General features: G+C 56.0%; 1 protein-coding gene and 1 long non-coding RNA gene across 13 annotated transcripts in view; one reads left to right on the forward strand and one right to left on the reverse strand.

Annotated features, from left to right (window-relative positions):
- The window catches only part of LSS (lanosterol synthase), a 30,954-nt gene extending 12,872 nt beyond the window's left edge, over positions 1-18,082 (reverse strand). For 4 of the 12 annotated variants that reach the window (XR_011495452.1, XR_011495450.1, XR_011495451.1 and 1 more), the window contains exons 1-17: positions 17,937-18,058; positions 16,977-17,142; positions 16,089-16,227; positions 13,666-13,774; positions 12,554-12,675; positions 10,988-11,084; positions 8,856-8,991; positions 8,396-8,504; positions 7,856-7,974; positions 6,748-6,845; positions 6,131-6,158; positions 4,435-4,491; positions 3,704-3,775; positions 3,303-3,353; positions 2,482-2,631; positions 1,573-1,669; positions 741-846 (exon numbers count right to left, since the gene is read on the reverse strand). Coding sequence is in view for 7 of the 12 variants with exons in the window: in XM_044750703.2 (XP_044606638.1) it covers positions 741-846; positions 1,573-1,669; positions 2,482-2,631; positions 3,303-3,353; positions 3,704-3,775; positions 4,435-4,491; positions 6,131-6,158; positions 6,748-6,845; positions 7,856-7,974; positions 8,396-8,504; positions 8,856-8,991; positions 10,988-11,084; positions 12,554-12,675; positions 13,666-13,774; positions 16,089-16,227; positions 16,977-17,142; positions 17,937-17,950 (1,670 nt within the window). In the remaining 5 variants the exon portion in view is untranslated. Of the gene's footprint in view, positions 1-740; positions 847-1,572; positions 1,670-2,481; positions 2,632-3,302; positions 3,354-3,703; positions 3,776-4,434; positions 4,492-6,130; positions 6,159-6,747; positions 6,846-7,855; positions 7,975-8,395; positions 8,505-8,855; positions 9,136-10,987; positions 11,085-12,553; positions 12,676-13,665; positions 13,775-16,088; positions 16,228-16,976; positions 17,143-17,801 lie in introns of all 12 variants that reach the window. The other 8 variants (XR_011495448.1, XR_011495449.1, XM_070489093.1 and 5 more) reach the window with 6 other exon arrangements.
- A 141-nt stretch (positions 18,083-18,223) lies between these two features.
- Positions 18,224-19,817, forward strand: LOC139041009 (uncharacterized). Its single transcript, XR_011495456.1, has 2 exons — positions 18,224-18,954; positions 19,125-19,817. It is a non-coding gene; the product is annotated as an uncharacterized lncRNA (long non-coding RNA).
- The last annotated feature ends 1,142 nt before the right edge of the window (positions 19,818-20,959 follow it).

Consider the following 20,959-nt stretch of genomic DNA (forward strand, 5'->3'; position numbering starts at 1 on the left):
GGGAGCCCCACTGTAGGATTCCACTTGTGCAGGATCCAAGTGGCTCCAAGAGACCTAGGAGGGGAGCTTCTGGAAACGTGTGTTTGCCTGATGAGGTCACACAAGTGTCCATGTCATGATGACTCGTCTGGCGAAACATGCAGGATCTGTGCACTTCTCTGTGCAAGTACCAGACGTCAACGGGAAAGGTTTATTTAAAAACTATTTAGGAGCCGGCCCAGTGGCATAGCAATTAAGTTTGTGCGCTCCACTTCAAGTTCCCAAGGTTCACAGGTTCAAATCCTGGCCACAGACCTACGCACTGCTCATCAAGCCATGCTGTGTATCAAGCCAAGCCACATATGTGGGCAGCGTCTCACATAGAAAACAGAGGAAGATTGGCACAGATGTTGGCTCAGGGACAGTCTTCCTCACCAACTAAATAAATAAATGAAAACTACTATTCATCTGGACATAGGTGGAGTTGGGGGTACGTATCGTTTTTTTAACATTAAGATGTGAACAATTATTTGTTTTTGTGTTATAACTGTGCTACCTGAGCCCCCAGCACATATTGACACATCACAGGGATTCAGGAGCATAAGTGAGTTTTACTCCATGGAGTCCCCTGGCTGTGAGCAGCCTCCCACGCCAGCATCTAAGCTAGAGAACAGCCTGGTCTCAGTGCCAAGCTTGGCAGTGCCTGAGCTGGTGGTCCCCGTGGCTGAGTGACCTCATGTCTCTGCCAAGGCCACCCCTACCTGATCTCCTCCGGCCTGTGGTCCGGGAAGTGTTTGTGGAAAACTTTCAGCGCCTGCATCACGGCCGAGGTGCACTCCACATACGTATAGTCAATCATGATGTCCCCTGGGAGAGGGAAGCAAGGATCAAGGTGCGTGAGCTTCACCTTGCCCACCGAATTTGGCAGGTCAGGCCAAATCATGATGAACAAGAGGGCCATAATGTGCAGAGGCTGTACGACACATTGAGAGCCTGACCGTCCTCCATAGGAAACCAGGAAGGTATCACCATGGGACTGCTGGGCCAATGGGAGGGTGAAGGAGAGGCGCACAGCAGAGCAGCACCCCACCCTAAAAAGCCCTCCACTGGAACATGTTTGACAGCTATAGGAGCAAGACAAATGGGGCCCCGGGTGGAGGGGTGCAGGAGCACACAAAGGCAGACCAGGGTAAAGAACCTGACTTTGCAGACCAGAGTCATGACATACAGTGTAAAGGACACAAGGGCAGTGGGTCCCCCCGACACCTCCCTGCAAGGTACCCTGGGCTGCATGAGGAAGGCTCAGAAGACAGGGCAGCCTCCACAGAGGACAGAGCTGGAGCCGGCCCAGGCTCAGACCGGAGATCCAGGTGTGAATCCCACCAAATCCTTCACCAACCACAGCTTTTCCATCCACAACCAGGAAATACTACCACTACCCATGGAAGTCAAGGAGCACAGAAGTCTCCGGCGCTTGGGAGCTCCTTAAAGGATCTGCCATCACCTGCTAGTGTCTTTGTTGGCACTGCCCCCAGCCAGGGGAAAGAACTCAGGGCTCTGGGTCTATGCACCACACACTGCCCGACCACTCACCAAAAACCTCCGAGGGGTTCAGCAGCTCCAGCAAGAACCCCCCACGCTTGGTCTCGTAGGTGGCAAACCCTCCATCGGGATTTCTCATGCTCAGCAACTAAAACCAGAGAGAGAACATCCAGAGAACTGAGCATGTGTGGGAGCCCACATGCTGTGGAGCTTGCTAGAAGCACCCCAAGGCTAAGAACCAATGGGACAGGAATGGGGAACAGGGAGCTGGTTTTCATGTTAAGCCAAGACCCTTGGGTGCCCAGAAAGTGGACTGCAACCATTATCAATTGGTACTCCATGAGTGACCATCTGGAACACACGCTACTCGTGCATGCTTGCACATTTATAAATCATGTAAGTACTGTCGAACTATATGACCTCCATTTTATAAAACATTCGCAAAAACTGGATGTGCTAAAAGGATTTTGCAGAAAAACAAACAGAAGTTCTCATCTTTTCTTCAGGCAGCCAGCGGAGACTGCCAGCCCTCCCCAGGAAGGCCCATGGAGAGTGACCAGGTCTGCGAACCTTTGGAACCAGAGAGAAAACTCGGGAGCTGCAGCAGTCACCCCTTGGCCAGAGTCTATCCTGGGCCCTCCCCACCCCAGGGGCTCTCCCCACCCCCAGGGCTGCCGGCTCGCACACCCATCAGGGAAGCACAGGGCTGTGTACGCACTCACACAGGGCCTCCTGCTGGCCCAGCACAGTTCACGGTTCTCCAAACAGGTGCCATCAGAGGACAGGCCCCCCTCTGCCCAACTCAGAGCATTTGCCCAGAGCCCGTGGGCAGTAGAGGCAAGTGCACACCTCCCAGGCAGCGCTAACGAGACCTGAGGGTTTGTGGTGGGGTGGCTGGGATTTCTGCATGTACAGCACCCTCAGTGCCCAGGACCAGAGCCCCTTGCCCAGCAGCCTCACCACAGCGACAGCATCAAAGAGCTGCTCTCGTTGGACATGCTCAGTGACAAAGGGACACTTTTCCTGCAGGAGAATGATGGACTTCAAAGCCTCAGCTGTGCAGTCAGCAACAATCCAGCCACAATCCAGCGTGCTGAAGGGGAAACCACCCTGGAAGGTGAGGGACCTGTAACTGCTAGGGCAGAGGGCCAAGCCCACATCCTGGTCTTCAGTCCACCCAAGACCCAAGGCCACGGCACCTTCTTCACTCGTGCAGGGCCACAGTTTGGGCAGAGGCCCGTCCACCATGAAGGTGTGACCACAGCCCCAAGCCACACACATGCGGACAGGCCTCCGGTTTCTAGCACAAGGACCCCCACAGGGCTACAGCCTCTACCCATCACTTTAGACTCCACTGCAGGGTGGGCACAGGAAAGGTCCACAGGCCCCCTCCTGACCCACTGTGAGAACGCAGCCATGGCTGTGTCCACACTCTCACGCACAATGGAGGAGGAGCTGCCGTTTCTTCCCTTTGCCCGGCCCCCTGTCACTCTAATTTTAAGTTCTTATAGCTTATTTAACATCTGTCCATGTTGCTGTCTGATCTGTCTGTGAGGCAGACACATGTGTGCACACAGCATGTGATGTGGCTGCATGCAGAAGCCCCACACGGCTCAGCTACCTCATTCGTACACAATTCCTCAGTTGGGGATATCTTGGGGACATTGGTGGAACCCCACACTGTGTGTCTACCAGAATAGGAAGCCCCAAGAAGCCAAGGGAAGAGCCTCCTCGAAGGCAAGGCCCAGCTAACTGGGGCAGGTGGGGTTGGCCTGCGGTACCTTGTTCATCTGGCGATAATACTTCTGGTAGTTGGGGGGGTTGTCTGGGATCTAGGCAGCATCCAAGAGGCACATGTGGGAAGTAAGAGGAGAGAATACGTCACTACTGTACACAGACATCAGTGCAGGGAGGGGCCAGCACAGCAGGATGTGGGGGACACAGTGCTGCTACCGTCTCGCCCGCCATCAGTGCCAGAAGAGACCCTCAAGGCATCACCCATGCAGCCCACCACCCACAGCCCCCACCCACTGCAGGGGAAACACGACCAGGGCTCACCCTGAGCTGGAGAGGGCAGGGTGAGGGGGCAGAGGGCGGAGGCAGGGAGGAGACACCCCTGCCAGTGGGAGGTCTCCCTCAGAATCCCACCCTGCCTCCAGGGATAAGACAGACTCAGCCTCACCTGTGAGATCCGGAGAAACTCATGTGCCTTCTGCAGGCAGGATGAAAACTCGGGCCTGTGTTGTGCACCTGCCTGGAAGAGAGAACAGAGGCTGAGGTGCTCCCTGGCACAAGCCTGCATGGGTGAACTGGCTCCCAGATGATCCTGGTGACATCTTGCCACCATTGGGAACCAGGAGTAAACCCACCCAAGTCTTGGGGTGTTTGGGTTTCTGCCAACAAGTCCAAAAGACATGATGGAGAAATGAAGTGAGCAGAAGACATAGTCCACCCCACACCTGCCCCAACCAGTGCCCAGAGGTGCCTGCCCATGTAAGGCAGGCACTCACCAAGCACAGACCCCTCCTCAGGGCTCTCCAGAATCCCACCAACCTCATTCCCACCAGCATAAAAATACATTCTCACTCCTCTCTAGTATGTACTCAGAAGTATTTGTAACAAGCAGCGTGAGTACTGAAAGGAGCCTGGAGCCCACTCCCCCTTCTGAAAACCCCACTGTCCTGCCTCCTTGGGAATAGCCTTCACAAGGCTCCCTGCTCCTGAAGCCTCCAAGCCAGCCCACCACCCACAGCTGCCGGTGGGACCGCTGCCTCGGTGGGACTATTGCCAGAGGCCTCAGAGCCCAGGTAAGCGAAGAGTCAGGGTCCACATTGCCAGGTCTGTGCTGGGTGCAGGGTGAACACACAACAAGGTCAGCTGGAGGCTCAGGAACCAGGCAACAGAGCCACGTACCTCCAGCATTGCCTGGATGGCGAATGCTGTGTCCCAGACCTGGGAGCCGTTAGTGCCCTGTATGGAAAGAATGAGTCATTACAGCATCTGCTGCAGCATCCTCCCACCCACCCACTGCCTCCTGGGATCTGACAGGAGCATGGGGCACCGAGAAGGGGTCTAGGGGCTCCCGCCAGCTCCTGCAAAGAGATGGGAGCCCAGGTGACTCCTGAGCCCAGGCTCTGGGCTCTGTGTACTCCGCAAAGCCCTCGAGGGCCTGAGAGGGGTTGGTCCTACAGGTGGAGGCAGGTCAGACAGCCCCATCTGCCTTTACTAACCCTAACCCTAAGCAGCCAAGACAGGACTCAGGGCACTTCTAGGATTTGTACGACTACCACTTGTGGCCTCCACTGCCCACACCCACTGACAGCCTTGCGCCCCAGTCACAGTGGCAACCAGAAACACCCCCAGCTTCCAAGGACACTTAAAGGTGGTTGGGCCTGGCTGACGCCTTGACAAGGCTAGGAAGGCCCCCCTCAAATCCCACCCTGGGAGCCTGGTTCATTGGTCAACACTCTAGTCCCATCAGAACAGCAGAGGCCAAACCCCAGTGAGGTAGAGCTGGACAGTGACAGACATGCAGACGATGGGGATGGGGCACAGACCACCCAGCAGCATTAAGGGGGCACCAGACATCATGGCCTTGCAGGACCACATGTGGGAAGAACACACAGCCTAGCCAAAAGAAACCTGACCCAGATCAAGCCTCAGGGTCTAACCACCAGTTTGCAGAAAATACAGGGCCCAGAGGAAGCAACTAGTCAGATCCAAATAGACACCTGAGGGAGAAATCATCCAGGAAGGAAGGGCGCTCAGGGGACAGCTGGGCCTGCCCCAAAGGGCCCAGTGGCCTGTGTGGCCTGAGGACATTGCTGGAGGCTCTGCATTTGCACATTGAGCCAGGTGAGTGACAGCAAACCCCCACAGGTTGGCCCTACGGCTTCCAGGCTTGCTGCCCCCAGGGCCCCTGTAGCCAGGACCGTCCTGTGATCTGGCACCCCCACCCCCAGGGTCACACACAGGAAATAAGCCAGGGTGGGGGGTGACGGTACCAGAACATAATCTCCAACATCAGAATGCTGGGAATTAGCCAAACAGTACAAAGTCGTGGAACAGCCTATGTGGAGAATGAGCATGTGGGACTGCATCTCAGAACTGGGGGACGCAGGCCATGAACCCTTAAAGGCAGGTGGCTCCGCAGGTGCTCGGCTCAGGGGCCACAGAGGGCATGGGTTCTCCTCCCACCCAAAGCCTCCTGCCCTCTGCTGGACAGGTGCAGTGTGCGAGCCCTGAGGTCAGCTGTCCTGCAGCAGAACTGGGCTGGCCGAGCAAGAATCACTGTGTGACATGCGTCCCCTCCTGACCCGCAACTCTGAACTGCTTTGGTTTACAGACTGCTCCACTCCCACAGGGTAACTGCAGACCCTCAGCTCCTCTACGACCCCTCTGGGGCTTCTTGGAATCCCTACCAGATGGCACACACCCAGAAGAAGCCCAGGGGTGCCCACTCAGGTGCAGGACTGAGGGGACTTGCAACTGCCCACCTCACATGGCCAGAACTTGCAAGGACTGATCTTTGAATCTTAAGCCCCAAAGCAGGAATGGTAGCAAGGGAAGCCCCAAAGCAGGAATGGTGCCGCGGCCCTGCCGTGCTTACCTGCATTTTCATGCCGTCAAGGCCCAGCCTACAAGGATGAGAAAAGCCCATGTCAGGCAGCAACGGGCAAGGAGCTGAGGTCAGGCAGCTGCCCACAGCCCACATCTGGGAGAGCAGCCTGCTAACTGCTGTGGGCGCATCGCACGGCTTCCCTGAGCTCACATTAAACAGGGGTCTGAGATTCGAGGAGGCTCCTCTGTAGCCAGCAGAGGGAAGAGGACCTCCCTTGAACACAGGACTCCCTGCTGTGCACCACACTTGTCCTCTGTGGTCCCTCTGCAACAAGGAGCCCCACCTTCAGGGCAGAATCCATACTGACAGGCTCTCCTTGTCAATAGGTCTTCCTGACATTCACCTGAACCTGTCCCCATCCACCCACAGGCTTCCTAGTTCTACTTTCCGGAACCACCCAAAGTTTCTGCTAGGTGGCAAATCTTTCAATTCAAAGACAACCCTCATCCACAAACCCTAAAGCTGCTGGTTCCAAGTGTGACTCAAGACCCCACGGCACCCTCGCCTGGGAAGGCCCTCACACGTGTCTGCACTCAGCTCTCAGCCACATCTGTCAGGGACCAAACATGACGCTCACCAGCCGGGCCCTTCCCAGTTGCCCTCACCAGAGGTAATCGCAGATTCTGGAGACGTGCTCCTGAAAGGCGGGGGAGGCCGGCCCATCCACCGTCCAGCGCACAAGCATGTTGATGGTTTTTGAGATCTGCAGGAGACACGGGCCTGTCAGGGCTCGGCTCCAGACCTGCAGCGGCTCCCAGGTGGGAGGGACGCAGCCCAGTCCACCGAGGTCCCAGCACAGCCTTGCTCTGGGCCAGTGGCCTTCTGCTCAAACCCGCATTTCCCGAGCACTTGCTGCTTGCTTCCAGGTCTTGAAAGCAACAGACGGAGACACAGTCATGCCCCAGGAGATGTGGTCTCCCTCTCAGGGAGGCAGGGGGGGCCGAAGCGCCTACACACAGGAGGGAGTGGGCACTGCAGCAGGGAGAAGGCAGGGCGTCCCATAAGATGCAACATGAGCCGAGTCAGCTGGTGACCAAGCAGAACCCCCATGAGGGTGATGGGCTGGGCTAGGGGCCCCGGGGGGCACATGTGGGGAGTGGTGCATCCTGAGCTGCCTTAGCAAACTCTGGGGTCTAGGGATAGGACCATCTGAGGGACCCAGGAGAGATGGGGGACAAGTCCTGTGTGGTAGGCACTGCCACTCAGAGCAGAATGGGCTAAAGGTCTACATCTTCTATTTTGAGATCTCTTAAGTCATGATCCAAAAACTGCATTTCTAACTTAAGTCAGATGTGCTTTATAAAAGGTTAAAGTGAAGCCCCCAGAGAACCACGTTGCTGCTAAAAGGAAAGCAACTGGCTGCTCTGTGAGACATCAGGGTTTACCACCCGCTGGGGTCACATGAGAGCCAGAGAACAGGTAGGGGCAAGGCTGGGAGTGGGGCTCGGTGACACTCCACCAACTGGGTTCACCCAGAGAACCTGAAGGCTAATCCAGCACAGCACGGAGGCCAGTCACAGCCTACCTGGGAGCTCACGATAACTCTGCCTCTTGCACTGGTGACCCCATGGCTGTGAGCTGGCCTCCCCCACCCTGTGCCAGCCAGTGGGCACCTGGCCTCTGGGCCTTCCATCCTAGGTCCTCACTCCACCCAGGAGCTGCAGTTGGGTGCCCACCCCAGGCCCAGATACCCAGTGGGTAGCGGGCACTGACCGGACCAATGCTGATGCACTTTGTGAAGCGGTCGTCGGCCACGATATGCTCATACAGTGTCTGGATGGCCCGCTGCCGCAAGCTGGCACTGTGATGGCGCTCATACAGGTTGAGGAATGCTGCAAGGTCAAGGGTGTCAGAGGCAGTAGGCACAGACAGGAGCTCCTGGCATCAGCCAGGCCTAGGCACAGACCTGACAGCACAGCACTCCACACAGGGCAGTATCTGGGCCCTTCCAGCCTGCCCTGCTCTGCTCTTCCTTCCTCTGTCCTCCACTGGCCCCCTCACACCGAAATGTGCAGCCTGCTTCTCCCCGACATCCTAGACTGGGCCTCATGGGGTCCTGCCCCTTCCCTCCCCTAGGGAAGGAATGACTGGCACCTCCAAGGCCCTCAGCTCAGAATCCTCTTGTCAGGGAGCCCAAGCCCAAGGCTTACTCAAAGGGCAAGGACAGGGCAGACCTGCTGGACATGAGGCACACACGGCCAGAACCCCTTGTCACCACAGGACCCAAATGACAGCCCCTCAGAAAGCACCCACCATACACCACACGGAGCAGCCAGCTGTGCGGTGTGTACAGTTCATCAGGGGCCACGTTGTTCCTCTGCGCCGGCCAGTCGATGCTGGCATAGTCCTCCACGTAGAGCTCCTGCAGGGCAGCACTGCCTCAGCCACGGTCTGCCCAAAGCTGTTCTCCTCCATCTGCCTCTCCTCCTTCCCAAGGGGACACCCAAATGAACATCCTACACCCCAACCCCATCTCAGGGCCTGCTTCCTGGAGAGACACTATGGGCCAGGATTCTGCTCACAGGTGCCCTGCGCCCTTCCAAGACACTGGAGGACAGCTGCGGCTCATCCTGCCACACAAGCCCCTCAGGTAATTAGGGGACAGGACAGGGGAGGCTCCACCCTAACTCCAGGGGACTCAGCTCTGCAGACCTCAGGTATGTGGGCCTGTGTAGTCAGACTGGAGGGTGATCCCAGGCCCAGGGATGCTCACCTGGCGGAGGCTCTGAACCAGTGGGTCCTCCTCAGCACTCAGCCGGGTGGCGTAGCAATAGCTCATGGGCAGGTAGACCTGCCGGCAGTGGCACCAGAGGGTGGAGGGATGTGCAGGTGCCCACTCAGGAAACAGCCTGGGGGGACAGCGCATCAGCAGGCAACCCCGGGCCCCCACATTGCCACTGCTGCAGCCCCAGGCCCTTCTAGGCGTGGACACAGGGTGGACGGCTGTTCTTGGACTAAGTCGGCACAGATGCCAGCGCTTCACAGCCATGCTCCTGTGGGTGCAGTCAAACCCTCCTAGGGCACTCTGCAGAGAGCTGACAACTCCTCCTCCTGGTTCAGCCAGATGCATCCCAAAACCAGGACACCTAGCTCCTAGATGCTCAGGATTGTCTGTGAGTTTCTCAATTGTGACACACGGACCACAGTAACATAAAACCTTGCTAATGGGGAAACGGAAGCTCTGGTCGATCTTTGCAACTTTTCTGGAAAAGATAAACTATTCCAGAATAAAGTTTATCCAAAAACCTTTAGGACTGTCGCATCTTCCCAAGGCCTGAGTCTTGGATGGTTCCAGCCGCCCATTCGATGCAATGGGGGTACTATTTCCACCCTGTCCCTTCAGCCTCCTGTCCTCATGTATGAGGGCATTGGGAGACTGCAGAGAGCTGACTGCACCTTCCCAGCTCCCAATCGTAAGTCAGGCAGATACCCAGCAGCCCCCACTACCACCACTTCCCTCAATGTCCTGAGGGCTCCTCCACTCACTTTAAAGGGTGTTTTTTACATTTTGGGGTAATATTTCCAGCTTTTCTGCAGCTGGAGTGGATCTGGGTCTGGTTCTCCATCCTGCACACCTGCCCTTCACCCTCTAACTCAACCCCCTCCAAAACTACTCCAGGATCAGCGGAGCTCTAGTTACCTCGAAACCCAGCAGTGCCAGGGCCCCACCGTGTGGGGGACACAGACAACACAGTCCTCCCTGACACCAGACACCAGCCTAATACACCTAATACATCACCTCCTAGTGACTGCTCAGTGCCTTCCTCTGCCTGCCCCTTACACTCAGGTAGGTCCACGGTCCAGCCGGCAAGCTCACCAGTGAGGAATGCTGGAATGGCCCCATAACCCAACCTCCACCTCTTCCCAAGGGGTCAGTCTTGGTAACAGTGTCCCGCCTCCCCATCTCACCTCGCCATCCCTCTGCCTCTGTCACCACCTCATGGCTGTGGAGGCTTGGCCCTCGGCCCCTTCATCAAGACCCTGCTGTCATCTGCTGAATGGCCCCTTCACCTCATACCACCTTTCCTCCACCAAAGTCACCTTGTAACACAAGGGCTCCCCAACCTCCGTGACAGCTCCCTAGAGGGACTCTGACCCTCTGATCCTGCTCCAGGGGGCAAGCAGGGGCTCTGCCTGAGCTCCATCATGGTTCCAGGGGTCTCACCTCCTGAAGGTGACACTGGGGTACTTATATGTGTATGAATATTTTCTGGGCCTCCCGGATGTCCACAGCTTTCATTAGATATTCACAAAATGTTAAGACACTGGTTATAGGCAACAGACAATAAGGAATTAGTGTTGATTTTGCTGAATATTTAAACAGTATTGTTGTTCTGTTAAAAAGAAGATTCTTATCTTTTAAAGATACACACTGAAGTGTTCACAGGTGAAGTGTGATGTCTGGGATTCACTTTGATAAGGGGAAGGTGAGAGAGCACAGCATACCCCGACTGCTGCACTGCTGAGGGCGCATGGGCTCAGTACCTTCTCTTCTCTGCTTCTACAGATGCTCAAGAGGCCCGTAATCACAAGATGCAAGCACGTCATCTAGGCACCCATTCCCCACCCCAGTGATTCTGTAATCAGCCCTGTGGGGCCCCACCCACCTGCCACACAGCTCAAGCCCATGGCGCCTCCCCAATTCCTGCCCAGCTGGGAACCCCTTCTGTCCATCCGTAGGACTCAGCCAAGCAGGGCCTCCACCAGGAACCTAACACCAGCCCACTCCACAGAAAAGACCATCTCTCATCTGTGTAACAGCCAAGTGACCCAGGGCTCCCTCACTCCACTCAGTAAAACAATGGCAACCCAGTCGCCAAATCAACCGTAGAGGGGCAAGCGTACCACATCTCTGGGAACAGGGTGTTGAGGCCTTCCCAGCTGTAAACGTTCAGGACAGCCAGCCAGAACTTGCCCCAGGAGGGGATACCCACAGCACCACCTGCAGGGAGAAAACAGGCCCATAGCATCCGTCTCTAACTGTGAAAACTAGCCCCTTGGGAATCCTGTGTGCCCCTTCTTGCATGAGCTGAAGGCATCCTGCTAAGAATCCTCCAAGCCCCCTGTGAGAAGCAACTTCCAGAGGTGCTCAGACTGCCCAACTCCACAGCCACTGGGAGGAACCGGCAGCTTCCCCAGAACGAGTGTGTCCAGACCCAGGAGAGGCATTAGCAGCCCCTACTCCCCAGGAAGGACCACACGATGGCAGCTACCTGGCAAAGTGAGAGGCCCAGAGGCACACAGCAGCCCACGTCCACATGGGCCTGGAGGTGATGAGAGGAAGTGAGCATGCACACACTAGGCCTTCTCCCTCTCAGGGCCATGCCTAGCTAGCTGCCCCTGAACTGTGTATCCCCACTCAGCAGACAGTCTGGACTCCAACGTGGCTGTCGACAACACTCGTGGTCCCACGATGGAGCCACCCCCAACAGCACCAGTCCCAGCACAGAAACACTGCCCTAGACATGCTTCACAAGGAGGCCTCACCCCAAACCCATGTGTGCGGAAGTCAAAGACTCATGAAGCTACTAGGGAAGTATGGCCCAAACACACTCCTTCACAGGCAAGAAACCAGAAAGCAGCCTTGAGAATTCGGGCCAAGGTGATCAGAAGCTAATGATGAATTCATTACAAGAGCAAAACGTGTGAAAAAGAGTGCAGGGTCGCATCAGAATGTGCACCAGGAGGCCTAATCCAGCCTGGGAGGTCAGGAATGATTCCCGAGGAAGTGACATCAAAGGTGCCAGGTAAAGGCTAAGTAGGAATTCCCCAAGGCAGTGGGGTGGAGGGTGGAAGGTGGCATGTCCCAGGCAGACAAAGGTGGGATGTCGGCACATGCAGAGCCCTGAGGTGGGAAGGGGCTTCAAGGAGCTGACAGGAGGACGGATGGTTGGATCGAGGAACGTCCACGAGAGGCAGGTGAGTGAGAAAGCACTCAGAGCAGCAGGAACTGTGGAGTCTCCCCAGGGCTGTAATTCACCTCCTTCAAAGCTCACAGGCAAGGGGAGAGGTGCCACCTGCCAGAAGCTCCACAGGGCACAGAGGAGGGCAACTGTGGAGGGTGCGAGCAGAGCTCTGCCGGCTCCTGCTACTCTCGTGTGGCTACTCTCATGTGGCCAAGTTGCCTTCCAGAAAGGTCGCTCCAGGAATACTCCCACAGGCAACATAGTAGCGTGTTGTTTATGTCTTTGCCAATTTGTGAAGCAAACTGAATTATAGAGCTATCTTAATTTGCTTTTTAAAAAATTACTGGTAAGGTTAGATGGTTTCCATCTATTTCTGCTTTGATGAATTCCCTGCTCACGTGTCTCGCCCAGGGTTTAAGTGGAGAGGCATCTTTTTATTTCTCATTTGCCAGAGATGGCGAGGGGACATGGACCCTTTATCTAGCACATACTGTGCAGGGTGTACCTTTCTTGTGAAGAATGTTCCGGGCTCGTACCAGGTCAGGATCATCAGGCCCGACACCTAGAATCCTCAGAGACACATAGTTGAGCGCTGTCCCAAACACTGTGGACTTGTCCTCGACATGCCTATGGGAGTGAAGACAGGGTGAGAAAATGACATCTTTCCTTACTTCTAAGAAATCAAGCAATGCTTTCAGTGAAATTTCCTCAGAAAATCAAGAATGCTAAAACATCCTACACTGACATAACATGATAACATAAGAAACATCCAGAACAGCCATTCTCCACAGGAGTTCATGTACCTCTCATAACAGCTGAGCAGTTCCAAAACTGCCTGTGCAGGACCCGCTTGCCTCCTCTGCTTGCTTTCACACCTGAATCCACACAACTAGTCCCCAGGCAGTGACCCCACTAAGTAAAGCTCATTCATCACTACAGCACAGAGTAAAAAACAGAGGCAATGTGTCAGGGCAGGCAAGACCCTGGGCCCGTCCTAAGGCACAGGTGAGATCTCGAGTCTGCCATGACAAGCTGGCACCCACAGGCCAAAGAGCTGGGGTCCCAAGTTCAAGAGGCCCAACTTGTCAAGGAAGCGAGCAGAGGCTTAGCCATCCTCTGGTGTGGATTTAGCCCACCCAGGAGAGGCCCCACCCTAGTTGTAGGACAAGAAGCACCAAAGCCCACAACCAGGGCAGGTCAGGCAGTTGACCACCTTCAGGGAGGGCCCTGCTCCCAGGGTGAGTTAGATCACAGAAAGGCGGGCTGAGACCTGGGGAGGGCTGCCCAGCCCCAGCTCCACCTGCTGCCACCCAAGTCTAGAACAACTTCCTTCTGCCTTAGTGACAACAGCCAGATGGTTTTCACTGTGCTATGTGGGTCTCAAGAGTCTCTCAACCGGTCACGAAACCCATTTACAACTGAAACCACGGTCCAGAAAATGAGCAGCCTCCTGTTGAGACACCCGGGGAAACCAAGGCCCAGCCTAAGCAGAGCCTCTAGCCCACTTCCCTCCTGTCAGGCTCTCCCCCAATGCCTCAACAGGTGCATCTCCTATACAAGAACACGTGTGTACATGCATGCACACGTGTGCAGTGACACGGGGGCAGGCAGACTCACAGGCCCCAGCCACCATCGGGGAGCTGCACCGACCGCAGGTACCGTTCCATCTCTTCTCTATATCCAGCTGGCAGAGGGATGCGTGCCACGTGGCACACGATCAGGAGGCCTGTGTGACAGAAAAGATGTTCCCTGCTGGGAGCAGGCACTCAGCACTGCTGAGCCCAGGCCCCTTTCCTCCTGAGGAAGACTCCATTCAACAGAGAGCTGTCCCAGAGGGTCTCCTTCCCATGGAAACGAGCCTGGGAAGGTTATTCCTCCAAGCCCCATCAAGGACTTTGGGAACAGGGCCCCAGCGAGCAGTAGCAACAGCACATGTGACACTCCCCACACAGGGCGTGCAGAGCCCACCCAGCCACTCCAAGGTCCCACAATATTGTCACACCTGCTACAAAAGAAACACCAAAGGGTAACCCCTACATGGGGTGACACTGACTTGTTTATATTTATACTTTTCTGTTTTATAAATTTTTTAATAGCATACGTCACTTTGCAAATGGGAGAGATGGACAACAATTAATATTATCCAATATTGCAACATAAAAATAAATATTATAACCTTCCCTTCCCAGCCAGGCCCTCCTGAGCGTGGTGCTCACAGGTTCCCCCCCGACTCTTATACTCCACCTCACCCCTCATCAGCTCCATCAGCCACATGCCCAAGGCACCTGGCACAGGAGGGTCTCAGGGCAGGCCCTGGCCACAACACACTGTAGAACAAATGCCTGACTCTGGCTCAGAGGCATTAGGAGCCCCGATAGAGACACTTGCACAGCAGACACGCCCTGGAAGAAGGGCAGCTAGGTGCAGAGACGCTGCAGAGGTTCACAGAAAACAAGCCATCCCAAAACAAGCCTATCTTCTTCCACAACAGTTATGATGCTCTCAAGACAGGGAAGCACACAGGCAGGAAGCAGAGCCAGCGTCTTCCCCATTTCACAGGCAAGGTAACAGGCACAGGCCCTAAGTTGTGGGACTGGGGCTGGAGCCCAGGGGGTCGGACCCCAGAGTCCATGCTCACCATAGTGATGCACGTATGTGCATCTATGACCAAACCCAATTCTCATCATCCCCATGTCATAGATGAGGTGGTGGCCAAGGCAGGGTGAGGTCCTGTCACTTTGCCCAGGGTCAGAGCAGGCCAATGCTGTGTCATTGCCACTCCATAAAGACCTCTGGGAATAGTCAATGCCACATGGGCCACACTCAATGGGGAACTGTCTACACAGATTCATGGCCCCCAAGAGCATCTTCCAAATTAAAGCATGAAAAAAAAAGACTGATCAAATCTCAGCCAGCCATGGAAGAACCCTGGTACGACACCCCGAACGGGCCAATGTCAACCTGAGAAAGACAGTCTGTTCAGACTCCAGAAAGGGGAGAGGAAAAGCCCCAACCTGCAGTTGAACAAGGGAGGGACCCCGGTAGGCCAGGCCCAGAGCTGCAGCAGCCAGCCCAATGACCAAGTGCCTACCATATGTCTGGTGCTGTGTACATATAACCGAACCCGATTCTCATCACCCCCATGTCATAGATGAGGCAGCCAAGGCATGGTGAAATCCTGTCACGTTGGCCAGGGTCAGAGCAGACCAATGCCATGTCACTGCCTCCCCGTGAAGACCCCTGAGAATAGTCTCAGCAGGCTCCAGGTGGGGCCAAGAGACGAAAGAGCCCCATGACTTGCCCCCAAGGACAGGCACATGGGTCCGTAAACAGGAAGATACCACACTGTGCAGTACAGAAGGCAGCAGGGCTTGGAGTCAAAGCAGAGAAAGGAGCTTGATGATTCCCAGTGCTTCTCCCACTAGAGAAAAGGGTCCTCTGGCATAATCTCATGGGAAAGAATCTGCTGTTATGAGGCTGAGTATTTCTTTAGAGAAACACTTCCAGGATGCAAAACAGTCCTGTCTAGCCAAACCAGTTAAGTATCCAGGGGGCCCAATTGCCATCTCTTACAATTCACCAACCTGAACCCGCAGCTCCCCTGGCTAAGCTCCCTGGCTGAGCTCCCCTGCCACCCCTTCAGGGTGAGTTCACACGCCCAAGCTGCCTGGCCTCTCCCCAGCCTCCCACAGAGGACTTCAAGACCCCCACCCACCACCCAGCCCACCTCCAGCACCTTTGCGTAGGCTAGGCCCTCCACCTGGAGTGCCCCTATTCTGCATTAGGACTCAAGAGCCACTCCTCGTCACAGGGATCGCTGTGCTTCACTCCATCCCTCAGCACCAGCACCAGCACCAGGACCAGGACAACTCAGGCACAGGGCAACCCTCCCCAGCCCTTTACCATGTGAGCGCCTGGGTTTTCACCTGCTTGCTCATTTACACCACAGATGTTCACCAAGAGCCTGAACCAGGTCAGGCCAGGACCCCAAGGAGGCCCTGGGGTGGCCATGCCCACAGGCCGGGGCAGCACCCTCCTACCTGGCAGGAGGAAGAGCGGGCCACCGTAGTCACCCGCCCAGTGCCCATCCTTGGCCTGCAGCCCCATGTAAAACGTCATCCCATTCAGAGCCCCCTCACGGGCCGTGTGGGCTTTGGGCAAATCCTTAAAGTAACTCCCCTGCAAAGAAGAAAAGAGAGGAGAGCTGAGCGGGTCTATGGCCGAGCCAGAGGAGCCCTCATCACCTACAGCCCAGGTCAAAATAACGGATCTGAATTATGTTAAAAGTTTCACCAGTATCAATCAAAACTCTGAAATTCTTTGATGATGGTATTACCAACTCAGCAAAATAAAAGGATTCCATTCCAAAACCAAAAATGGTTTTGCTTTCCAGTCACATATCTGCAAATTTCTTCACAACTTCTCCAAGACATCTTAAATAAATAAACCACACACTCAAGAGTTTGGGGTGGGGCACTGATGCCTCAGGCCTGGAACTCAGGCCTCTCTCGGGAAGGGGCCAAGGGACAGCACAGCGAATGGCAGCCAGGGCTCAACAGGGAGACCCCATTTATACTGCACTCTCTGACCAGCTGAATTCCTTATATGAAATTCACTGGATCAAAAAGCTTTTCCTGAATAAAAACAGAACTAGAGCAGTTCCTTACACACAACTTAGTGATAAAGGGACTGAAACAATCCAACTCATGCTCTGTCTTTAACTCAAAGGATTACTGTGGGAACCAGCATTGGTGACATGTGACACAGGCCACAGATGACAGCTCTCTTCTTTTTTAACAAGGAAGAAACCGGCCTTCTCAGCCAGCTCTTGAGAGCTCCCGATTGGTTGCTGGCTAAGGAAAAGGGATGCTGGAGGGTTTCTGGTGGCCGCCAGACACTGGCCGCGACAAGCAGAATTGACCGCTTACAGTATCCAGTCCCAGTAAGTGCGCTTCCAGCCCAGTCTGCGCTCGGCCAGGGTCGTCGTCTTGAAAATACGTCCATGTCTGCCTTCCCTTCTCGTTGCTGAGTCGCCAGCGGCTGAGGTCGGTGGCCGGCGCTGTCTTATAGGGTCCCCCCCGACGCCGCAGACACCTGAAAACGGTCGTGCTCCAGTGAGGAGCCGTGCCGCCTGCCCTTAAGAGGGCCGAGCCCACAGGCAGCCACGACCTCAGCGCCTACTTCCAACAGCCTCCCAGCAGGCCGCCGTGCCGCTCACCACGCAAAACGAAACCTCCCCGCCCCCGCCGCCTCCAGCCCCTGCCCCACCCACTGCCACCTCCAGCCCCTGCCCCACCATTTCTCCCGCAGGGGGGAGACCCTCGCCCCCCCCGCCCCCCGCCCTCCTCGCCCCTGCCCCACCCCCTGCCACCTCCAGCCCCTGCCCAACCATTTCTCCCGCAGGGGGGAGACCCTCGCCCCCCCCCCGCCCTCCTCTCCCCTGCCCCACCCCCTGCCACCTCCAGCCCCTGCCCCACCATTTCTCCCGCAGGGGGGAGACCCCCGCCCCCCCGAGCCCCGCCCTCCTCGCCCCTGCCCCACCATTTCTCCCGCAGGCGGGAGACCCCTGCCCTCCCGAGCCCCGCCCTCCTCGCCCCTGCCCCGCCCCCGCCGCCTCCAGCCCCTGCCCCACCATTTCTCCCGCAGGGGGGAGACCCCAGTCCCCCGACCTCCGTCCTCCCGCCCCTGCCCCACCAGGACCCGCACTGGCACCGGCTCTCCTCAGCCCCGAAGCATCCGCGGAGCTCCCTCACCGCCCCACACGGCAGCTGTGCCCCCGTCTCCACAGCCTGCGGGCGGCGCGGCCCCCTCGCTGGAAGAACCCACGCCCGCGCCCTCCCTCCCCGCGTGGTCCGGGGCGCTCAGGGGTCCGGGGCGCGGGGACTCACGTGCCCTCTGTCATGACAGGCGCCGCGCTCTCTGACGCCCACACCCCACTGCTGTGGCTCGCCTTCGCCTGCCCGCGCGCGCACTGCGCAGGCGCGCGCTCGGCCGACAGGAGGAGCGCGGTGGGCCGATGCCCCCGTAGCCAATCAGAAAGCCGCTAGGGTGGGCCCAGAGCGCTCCTGGCCACCGCAGTGGTGAAGCGCACGACACCCCAGCGCGGCGTGGGCGGGGCCTGGCCTGGGGGCGGAGCCGCCAGTCACGCCTGGAGTCCGCGCGCGCCTGCCCCGGAGGGACGCCTGAGGCGAAGCGCCAGAGCGTGGCGGGGACCCTGTGAGGAGGGTCCGCCGAGTCCGGAGGACAGGGGGGACCCGGGCGCGCCTCAAGCAGAGGTGGCGGCGAGTGCGGAGGCCCGGAGGAGGGAGGAGCTCACGCTCTTGCGGCTGGAGGTGGGCGAGAGAGGGGAGATGGACGCCGCGAGGCCCGGCCCAGTGGCGGGTTCTCGGAGGAGAAGAGACGGTGAGGGACCGAGAGGACGCCGACGGGCCAGAGGGCAGTGGGCTCCTCGCCGATGGGAGGGGCCTGGTGAGGCCGAGGCCCCAGGGCCTAACGAACCACGGGCGCCGGGAGCCTCCGCGGCCAGGCGAGGGAGAGGGCCAAGCGAGGGCGTCGAGAGGCGCCCCGGAGAGCCTCCGCTGCGCAGGGGGTCTCTGGAATTCGGGGCACCCAGAATAAGTTACAGGTAGAAGGCCTTGACAGTAGAGGGGAGAGGGAGAAAGATGGAGGCAGAATGGGTGACCAAGCTTGAAAGGGACAGCTGGGGTGGGTGGAGGTCGGGGGAGGGACGGCGGGGTGGGGGGCCAGAGCGCCCGCAGGCGTGTACGGCAGAAACCAGGGCCTGAGAGGAGAACAGAGAGCGTCCCACTGGAGAAACAGCGGACGTGGAGGGGAAGAAGGCCCAGAGGCGCTTCTCCGGAGCCCGCCACGGCGCCAGCGTCTCCTCATGTGCCCCTCGGAAGCCTGGTGAGTGTTGCTGCGCCTATCCTTTGAGTCCTACCCCATGCCCGTGAACAGCAAGCCAGAGGGGAAAGCGCGGGGCCTGCAAAGAAAAAAGGGATACACACGCCTTTCCGCTAGTGGAATATCGGGGGTTTAGATAGTCAGGAAAGGACACTTGCCTCTTCCTGTCCCAGTTGAGAAACGAGTGAAGACGACACATCAGTAAGATGAATGGATATCAAAACACCAGCCTTGCCACAGATAAAAGCTAGTAGGAGGATGCGGCTTAGATCTGCAATCAAGAGAGCTGCTGATCAACCCCTAAATCAGACAAACATACCTGGACAACTGCAGCCTCTGGGCTACAGAGCTGCCCCACCAGGCACCAGTCAGCCAAGTGCGGATGAGATGCCCATCAACCTACAGACTCCACAAAGTTGGCCCAGAGGAGGCTGAGCACACTTGACCCTGTCTGTTCTCCCAAATTCACCACTTCATACTTCCCTGGGAGTAGAAAAGAGGCTGGAAGTTTCTTCCAGGAAAGTCCCTCCATGTGGAAACAAAGAGTGGGAATAAGGGTTCCACCCTACATGGACATCTCAAACTCTGAGTCTTACCATGCTAAAGGAGGGAGGAAGTTTCAACTGGAGCAGAGTTTGAGTTTTGATATTTTATTGGACTGGATTTTTTATGAGCAAAATAATAACCCTCTCCTTTTTATCTAAGAAGGAAGGAAAAACCTGTAAAATCCAACTGAGAATTCATACATAAGAGTTTCTAAAGGCACTCATGAGAAAAAAGAATGCTTCTCTCTTCTTGCACCCTACCAGTTCCAGCTTGTTCAATAAACTGGATACAAAAGACTCCCAGGTTTTTGGCCTGGACCACTGAGCATGTGATGGTGACATTTACGGAAATAGGGAAGGTTTGGGGGAAAATTTCAGCTTAGATTGGGGACATGTTAAGACATTCAAGTGGATGTGCTGAGTAGGCTGGTATTCAGGAGAAAAGACAAGGCTAGAGAGAGAAATTTGGTAGCCATCTGTTTTCAGGTAATGTTTGAAAACAAAGTTGGATGAGATCAACTAAGGAGTGAGTATTCCAACAAGAAGAGTTTCCAGGATGAGTCCTGGGGCACCAACTGTTTCTAGTCTAGAGGAGAAGGAGTGGCCAGAGAGAGGAGAAAAAGCCAGGGACTGTGGAATCAGGGAAGCCAGGTGAAGACGTGGTGATCTGTACAGAGGTTTTAGAAGGATTGCAAAGTGAGGTCTGAGAATTGATGATTAGATGTGGCAAGACAATTTATTGGTGACTGACAAGAGCAATCACAGGAAACATGAGAAAAGCCCCGTGGCAGAGTTGGTTTTTTTTTTTAAAGGGAAATTTCCAGTTAAACATGTCAGATGGCACAGGCGTTGACTTCCATTTCCCACCCAAACCCTACTCACATAAATTAATAAATGAGATAAAAACTCACAGGGAAAGAATGGGAGAGAAGGCACCAGTAAGGTCAGACCAGAAAGGTCAACAAGATTATAGAGCCTGGGAATGTAAAGTAATAACTGACTCAGCAAGCCAGAGAAAGCTGAAGTCTTTTTGTGGGGGTGAAAGCATAAAGAGACCATTCTTGCCAACAAATCCCAGGAAGGTGTAGAAATTGGAAGAACTGGTAGAAAGTTGAATAAGGAGCAGTGTGATGATAGATCCTTTGCCCCACTTTGGTGGAAGCCTGCAGCAGTTGAGTCAGTTGAATTCATGCACAAGGCAATAGCTGAGGGCCACTGAAAGCACTGGACTTGAGTGAAAGTTTATACTCCTGTAGGAGCCCAGTCCCACTTCTCCCAGTCAGCCATATAGCTTCAGGCAGTAGGAGGATTTCTCTGAAGCAAGAGGCCCCCAAAAAAGACCTGCACACATTGGCCAACTTGGACCCAGTGGAAAAGCAGAGAAGCTGGCAGGCTGTATTCTTGACACACAGCTTCCAACAAGCTTCTCAGAGCCCCACTGTCAACATAAGCCAAGCATTTAA

This window comes from Equus asinus, chromosome 18 (assembly GCF_041296235.1).
Source record: "Equus asinus isolate D_3611 breed Donkey chromosome 18, EquAss-T2T_v2, whole genome shotgun sequence".
NCBI lineage: Eukaryota > Metazoa > Chordata > Mammalia > Perissodactyla > Equidae > Equus > Equus asinus.